This window comes from Petromyzon marinus (assembly GCF_048934315.1).
Source record: "Petromyzon marinus isolate PM22_M1 ecotype Great Lakes invasive population chromosome 84 unlocalized genomic scaffold, UKy_Petmar_22M1.pri1.0 chr84_unloc.4, whole genome shotgun sequence".
Lineage (NCBI taxonomy): Eukaryota > Metazoa > Chordata > Hyperoartia > Petromyzontiformes > Petromyzontidae > Petromyzon > Petromyzon marinus.
Genome location: NW_027422641.1, coordinates 1,177,954 through 1,186,037, shown reverse-complemented (window position 1 = coordinate 1,186,037; position 8,084 = coordinate 1,177,954). Strand labels below are relative to the sequence as shown.

General features: G+C 47.2%; 1 protein-coding gene across 1 annotated transcript; it reads left to right on the top strand.

Moving 5' to 3' along the window:
• Positions 1 to 648: 648 nt before the first annotated feature.
• On the top strand, positions 649 to 7,393 carry LOC142908481 (uncharacterized). Its single transcript, XM_076059187.1, has 2 exons — positions 649 to 895; positions 4,075 to 7,393. The coding sequence occupies exons 1-2, from the start codon at positions 709 to 711 to the stop codon at positions 4,728 to 4,730; spliced, it is 843 nt and encodes a 280-aa protein (XP_075915302.1). The 5' UTR covers positions 649 to 708; the 3' UTR covers positions 4,731 to 7,393.
• Positions 7,394 to 8,084: the final 691 nt, after the last annotated feature.

Sequence of the window (8,084 nt, the reverse complement as noted above, 5' to 3'; positions counted from 1 at the left end):
AACACCACCACCACCTCTCCCGTGCCTACAACCACAAACACCACCACCACCTCTCCCGTGCCTACAACCACAAACACCACCACCACCTCTCCCGTGCCTACAACCACAAACACCACCACCACCTCTCCCGTGCCTACAACCACAAACACCACCACCACCACCTCCTGCTGCTGCTGCTGTCGCGGTCTCCGCGTGGCGCCGCGGGTCCAGGGGGAGGCCTCGCGGCCCAAGAGCGGCGCCACGGCTCCCCCCCCTCCCGCCCCTGGCCCCTCCCCCTCGTCCCTCCTGGCCCCTCCCCCTCGTCCTTCCTGGCCCCTCCCCCTCGTCCCTCCTGGCCCCTCCCCCTCGTCAATCCTCCTCCCGTTCGTGACGTGGAGTGAACTCAGCCCCGCCCCCCCCGCCCCCACCGCCCCCCCCCCTGCGCGGCCCCGCTGCCCATTGCAAGAATGGCGGGAAGCGGTCGCGGGGCCTACCGCGCGCCGCCTCTCGCGTGATTGGCTCGCTTCGCGTCACGTGGGGAAGGCGGAAGAAGAGTATGGGGGAGGAGCTGCGCGGTAAGGGGCGGGGCCGTGGAGTCACGTGGTGGGCAATGATTGCCAATAAGTGGGCAGGGATGGCTGTACGTCACATCCGGTGATATAGGACACGCCCCTTCGTGACGTGCCTCACACTTCCTTCCGTCCCGCGTGCCGTCAACACGAGCTCAGCATGGCGCTGTTGACCGTTGGCGTTCCGCTGTTGGCCATGCTTGGGATGGAGATCTTCATTTATCTTCGTTTTAAGCTTTCCATCTCATACTTTTACCGCGAGACCACGACGCTGCAAACGGAGAGGATGGGCCTGCAGAATGTGGAGCTCTGTCAGAAGAACAAGACCATGGAAGTGGAGAAAGATGGTAAGCTACCATTTTCTTTGGTTCTTTCGGTAAAGTCACGTAGAATGAGAATAAAATAATAAATTGATAAAATAAAATAACACAATAATATTCTCACGACGTTTCGGCCACAATACAAGCGGCCTTCATCAGGTGAAGGGGACGAGACTGTCTGGAGGACAGCGCTGGAGTGAGAAAGCCACGCTGAGATCGCGATCTTTAAGCTGTGTGAGAAGAAACAAAGCGCCTTGACAAAGGAATTAACATATAATTTAGCATTGAAATGGCTGAGTGATTAGCTTGTGACTGGTCACAGAAAAGGCTATGTTAAAGTTAAAGCATACACATCCGCAAAGGCACCCCTTGACAAAGGAATTAGCGTAGAATTTAGCATTGAAATAGCTGAGTGATTAGCTTGTAACTGGTCACAGAAATAGCTATGTTAAAGTCAGAGCATATACATTCACCGAGTCACCTAGTACAAATCAAACAGGAGAATTTAGCATTGAAATAACTAGGCGAATTTAGCATTGATATAACTGAGTGATTAGCTTGTGACTGGTCACAGAAATGGCTATGTTGAAGTTAAGGCCTACACATCTGAGCTATTCACAGTAACTGGGTATACAATATATAATGAATACTATATACTGAACCAATAAAAAACACAAAAATTTAAATTACCTCAATGTTATCAATAAACTCTATATTCTCCAATCAGCTAAGCTACCAACAATAAGTCGTTATATATCACAATGCTATATGGCGAAAAATGGGTGGATTCTTACCCTCAACTTTAGCACCACGGATAGCTACGGGTCCCGTTCAGACGGACGAGTTCATCGATGGTCGGAACAGAGGAGGGGGAGAGAGACAGCTGCGAGGCGCTGTTATACTCCATGTTGTAAACCATACCATTAACCACGGTTAAGCTATCCGTGTTGCTAAAGTTGAGGGTAAGAATCCACCCATTTTTCGCCATATAGCATTGTGATATATAACGACTTATTGTTGGTAGCTTAGCTGATTGGAGAATATAGAGTTTATTGATAACATTGAGGTAATTTATATTTTAGTATTTTTTTTGGTTCATGATATAGTATTAATTATATATTGTATTGTATACCCAGTTACAGTGAATAGCTCAGATGTGTAGGCCTTAACTTCAACAGCCATTTCTGTGACCAGTCACAAGCTAATCACTCAGTTATTTCAATGCTAAATTCGCCTAGTTCAATGCTAAATTCTCCTGTTTGATTTGTACTAGGTGCCTCGGTGAATGTATATGCTCTGACTTTAACATAGCTATTTCTGTGACCAGTTACAAGCTAATCATTCAGCTATTTCAATGCTAAATTCTATGCTAATTCCTTTGTCAAGGAGTGCTTCTGCGGATGTGTATACTTTAACTTAGCTATTTCAATGCTAAATTCTATGCTAATTCCTTTGTCAAGGGGTGCCTTTGCGGATGTGTATGCTTTAACTTTAATATAGCCTTTTCTGTGACCAGTCACAAGCTAATCACTCAGCCATTTCAATGCTAAATTAAATGCTAATTCCTTTGTCAGGCGCTTTGTTTCTTCTCACACAGCTTAAAGGTCGTGATCTCAGCGTGGCTTTCTCACTCCAGCGCTGTCCTCCAGACAGTCTCGTCCCCTTCACCTGATGAAGGCCGCTTGTGTTGTGGCCGAAACGTCGTGAGAATATTATTGTGTTATTTTATTTTATCAATTTATTATTTTATTCTCATTCTACGTGACTTTACCGAAAGAACCAAAGAAGATGAATCCTTGCAGTCACGAAAACTTTAAATCGAAATTTTAGCTACCATTCTTAGATGTTCTGTTTGAGAGGAGACCTGATGGCTCATTGGGGCATTCTGTCTACAGGAAACCCACCCACACAGATTCCTACTTGAAACCTGATTCCCACCACCACCCAGCCCAAAAGAATTCTCTCATCAAAACTTCATACCATAGGGCTCATTGCATTTCGGACCAACACCACCTGACCAGTGAATTAAAACATGTGCACCTGGCCCTCAAAAGGAATGGTTACTCTGACCGTACCATCTGCCAAGCTGTTTCTCCCTCCATACAGAAACAACCACTTGATACTCCGGCCAAAACCATCACACTACCATATATAGCAGGCGTTACTAAAAAGATTTCAAAAATTCTAAACAAACACAAGATCCAGGTCCGGTTCAATACAGTACACAAAATTCGTGATCTGATCCCATCCGTGAAGGATGGCATTCCTGACTTACAGTACCCCGGGGTTTACAAATTGAGTTGTACCTGCGGTGATTGCTATATCGGGGAGACAAAGCGACATGTCTCTGACCGAATTCGCGAGCACAAATCAGATTTGAAACACAGCAAAACGAATTCTTTGCTGATCACTGTTACAACCATGTGGGTGATCACGATATAATTTTCTCCGATACCAAGGTTCTTTGCAAACCCACGGGTTTTTATCAGAGATTTGTTCACGAGGCAATTCAGATCTACAAACACAGACACAATTTCAACCGAGAAGTTGGTTTCAAATTAAGCAACCATTGGAAAGATGTTCTAAATCGAACTAAACATAAACTCATTTCTGTGGTACAGTATATTTTTCAAGTAGTGGTACCCCAAACTTTCGCAGCTCTCAGCTCCCCCCCCCTCCCGCTCCTGGCCCCTCCCCCTCGTTCCTCCTGGCCCCTCCCCCTCATCCCTCCTGGCCCCTCCCCCTCGTCCCTCCTCCCGACTCGCGACGTGGAGTGAACTCGCCCCCGCCCCCCGCGCCCCACCCTGAGCGGCCCCGCCGCCCATTGCAAGAATGGCGGGAAGCGGACGCGGGGCCGACCGCGCGCCGCCTCTCGCGTGATTGGCTCGCTTCGCGTCACGTGGGGAAGGCGGAAGAAGAGTATGGGGGAGGAGCTGTGTGGTTAGGGGCAGGGCCGTGGAGTCACGTGGTGGGCAATGATTGACAATAAGTGGGCAGAGATGGCTGTTACGTCATAGTGTACGTCACATCCGGTAATGACGTCACGATAAATAACACGCCCCTTCGTGACGTGTCTCACACTTGCTTATGTCCCGCGTGCCGTCAACTCGAACTGAGCATGGTGCTGCTGATCGTTGGCGTTCTGGTCTTGGCCATGCTTGGGATGGGGATCTTCATATATCTTCTTTTTACGCTTTCCATTTCAGACTTTGACCATGAGACCACGACGCTGTCTACGGAGAGGATGGGCCTGCAGAATGTGGAGCTCTGTCAGAAGAGCAAGATGCTCCGTCTGGAGCTACAGCATCAGCTGGAGGAGTTCATGGAGAACCGAGAGACTCTCCAGAGAGAGATCAGGAGCCTGGTTCAACAGCTTAAAGAGCGCCAGTTGGAGCTGGAGCCCACGAGAGTGCCTTGCAGGGAGAGCAAGTCTCTGCATGCGGATTTTCTCCGAGACTGCAATGCAGCACAGCGGCAAATGTCGCTGCGCTGTGAAAACGAAGATCTCCGGAGGTCGCTGCACGCCCACCTGAGGAAGTTGAACTTCCTGAATCCGCAGAGAGGGCAGGAACAGTTTAGGCTGCGCGGGAAGCTGGTGCGTCACGAGGACATGTGGCATGGGGAAAAGAGGCTGCAAGAAGAGAACCTGCATCTCCGTAGCCAGCTGAAAGAGCTAATATGGACCGTGTCTCAAATGTACAATGATGCCACCACCACCGACGCCACTTCCACCGCCGCTGCCACAGCTTCCACCACCGCAACCGTTTCCACCACCACTTCTGCCACCACCACCAAGCCCAAGAAGATGAAGAGATTTAGCCATTGGTTCCGAAAATTGCTGAAGCGCAAGTCGGCCATTTAAAAATATTGGGGAAATTGTGAAAATGACACCACCCTAATTAAAACATTACTCAGAAAGACAAACATACCCCATAGAACATCAACAAAGTCATATATAAGACAAAATATCGTACATTTGCATGCAACACTCTAATAAATACTGTATTGTGAGCAAAACATAAAGTTACTTAAATGGAAAAAAAATCTGTTATTGTCACTTACCTTTAGTCCGGATGCCGGTCTGCTTGTCGGGAGGGGGCGTAATGAGTCCCTGCACACACGGGGGCGGTGGGAGGGGGGTGAACGTCCATACACACACAACAGCGACAATCATCCGCTGTATAGCCTTACCAGAATGTTGGGGCAAGCGCCTATGAAGCTCTGAATGGCACACGGGGTGAATGGCCAGCACCCTGCCCGGCTGCCTCTCTTTATCTCTCCATACACGAGACTCACAGGCGTGCATGCGTCCGTGCACACACGCACAACAACAACGCAACAACCGTCGTTCACCCCTAAGTGGCGGTGACATCACCACAGCACTTGTGCCATGCTCGGTGCATTTTGAGGCCACGTGAAGTGTCGAAGGCTGGCTGGCAGGAGGTCATGTAATAGACGCAGGTGCCATGGATTGACTTAGGAAGATGATGGGCAGATGCAACAGCCGTGCTCCCCACTGTGCCAACTTTATTTGTGTCAGTTGTTTGGCGCTCTGCTCGTTGTTTTGAGCCTCGCTCCTCTGCCCTATGCTGTTGCTGGAGGGCAACTGCCTCCACTTCCCCAGCAGCACCTTTCATGAACCTCCTCCACAGAAGCCGATCATGACACTGCTGATACCAGTCATCAATAAGTCCAATCAGCTCCACATCCTTCTGCACCACATCAGTCCATCTCTTCTCTATTCTGTACCACGCCCATTTAGCACCATCTATCCAGCCAAATTGAAGCTGCTTGGGGATGCCGTGACTGCATACGGACTGCATGACACAACGCAGCCTCGCTTGCTGGAGGAGCCCACAGATGGGCATTTGTCCAGATATTCTAGGAATCTGTGAGCTTACAAAGTCCAGTCTGGTTAAACCCTGAATAGATCGTGGGCAAGCTAACCTTAATGTTCCTTTCGAGAGAGATAAAGGAGAGTATAACTGTGGCCGAGAAGACATGAAGATTTTTATGGAGTGACATGCCAGGTAGCTTCCACACTGTGTTGAGCAGCTGATGAAAATATAATGCTGCTCGAATTATTTTAAATGAGACCTCGGCTCCCAAAACGGAGTTGATCATCAGCACACTGCCCACTCCACTCTCTCCTCAGGTGCCCCAAATACATGAGGAATTGAGGAAGGGGAGCATTTTTATGATGTCAAATACCCAGGGAGGTGATTTGTTTTCGTGGGGCTGATGGTAACGGCCCATATTTTAGTAGCATGCTTCATGTTTAGCTGTAGTGTCTCCAACTTCTCCTCAGAGTGGGCAGTAATCACCAGATCATCCGCATTCATAATATGGTTTAACAATAGAGAGCCATACCATGACCGGCTCAGGCATCGATCAGCCTCCCATTATATCTATACCAGATAAATTCTACTGGTACATCCATGGAAATCGTCTCAAACAACGTAGTCAAAGAAAATGTTCAGTCGTGTAGGGGCCAGAGGACATCCATGTCACACATTACTCACACATTCTATCATCCCTTAGCTCCATTACGTCGATTTCCCATGAAACAGCAGTTGTCTTTATATTGTTTATATATGCTTTATCGAAAGAAGAAAATAGTATATTTGCTTTAATTACTGTAACTCTGTGTTTTATTTAGCTTTGGTAATTTGGGTGATCCAGGTCTCTCTTGCAAATGAGACTCATCATGGTCGCTTTAGTTCTCGCCTTGCTCAACTCAATAAACTGGTACTCACTCACTCCATTATGAACTCACCCACTTCCTTAAATCTATGACTCACGTAAATACTCCCTCTCTCTCCTCATGAGTCATATATTTACCTGATCACACAATCACCCGATCATTCACTGTGTCAACCTCACGCACTTTTTCATGCTCTCAAGAATGACCCACCCATTCTATCACTACATTAATCACCATCCCCTTCCCTCATTGACCCACTGGTAAAATTAAAATACTCGACAGCAACAACACGTGAGATTGTACTCAGGCTTACACTCACATGTGTAAAGAAGCTCCTTTGCAGGTTCCATTTGATAGATGATTTATTTCACGATAACGTATTTACAACGCAAGAGTACGACTCACACGAACCTTCCCCCGTACAGTAACCTGTACCTGTTTCAACCCATCTCCACTGCCCCCACTATAAACTTTGCCATCCAAGAGAAGTGAAGTAGAAGACAATAGAGTCTGCTGAGAGAATCTACCGGGGAAAACTGCTGGAAGTTACCAGGGCGTGGCCGTGCGGGTATATAAGGGGGAGCGTGGCCCACAAATGGGGTGATGCCTTGGGGACTGAAGAACAACTGCAGGTGGACGACATCGGGGCCGACTGTTGGAAATCAACATGGTGGAAACCATCAAGAAAGACTGTTCGAGATTAATCTACTCTATTAGAAACCACCGGGACTGCAGATAGTCATAGCCTTGTGCAACGTATGAGTCGTACTCTCACCTTGTAAATATGTTATCGTCGGGAATAAATAATCTAGAAAATTAAACCTGCGAAGGAGCTTCTTTACACAAGTAAGAATGCAGGACATGCTTTATCAGCAGGCTGTTGTTTTTGTCTACAACAGACCTATGCACACGATCTTGAAAATGGCATTTGATTAGGATTGTCACCTTCAACCCATTCTGAAATCGTCCAACTACCAAAACCCTTGTCTGCATTATACCTAAAACTTGACCAACGTGGCAATGTTATTTTCTCATTTTATTGACAGTAAACAAAAAACATGGCATAGTTTTTAATTTCCCTGTTAACTTGTACATACGAGTGGAACGGTGGCACAATGGTTTGTGCATTGCACTATGAATCAGGCCACTTGAGTTTGATTCTCGGTTATAGTTAACATCAAACAAACTGGCCATGAGCCTTTTCGTTATCAACCCACGTTGAGAAGCATGATGGCGTATGGTGAAACAATCTCCATGACTGATCCAGTATGGGAAGACTTCACCCATGACAATGGTTATACATTTATTATTGTTTTTGTTGTATATTACCACCAAAGGAGTAACTTCATACCTGTTAGCCAGCCTATATATACTCATAGATAAACTTTCGCCTAAACACCACCATTGGGATGAAGCTGACTTGGTATCTTCCATACTCTTTGGTTCTTTTGGTAAAGTCACGTAGGTATAAAATAAAATAAATCACGACGTTTCGGGTGCAACACAAGCGTC

Coding starts and splice junctions, on each gene's coding strand:
- LOC142908481 (XM_076059187.1), top strand. CDS start 709: ATGGCGCTGTTGACCGTTGGCGTTCCGCTGTTGGCCATGCTTGGGATG. Junction 896..4,074: donor CATGGAAGTGGAGAAAGATG/GTAAGCTACCAT, acceptor TTTCCATTTCAG/ACTTTGACCATGAGACCACG.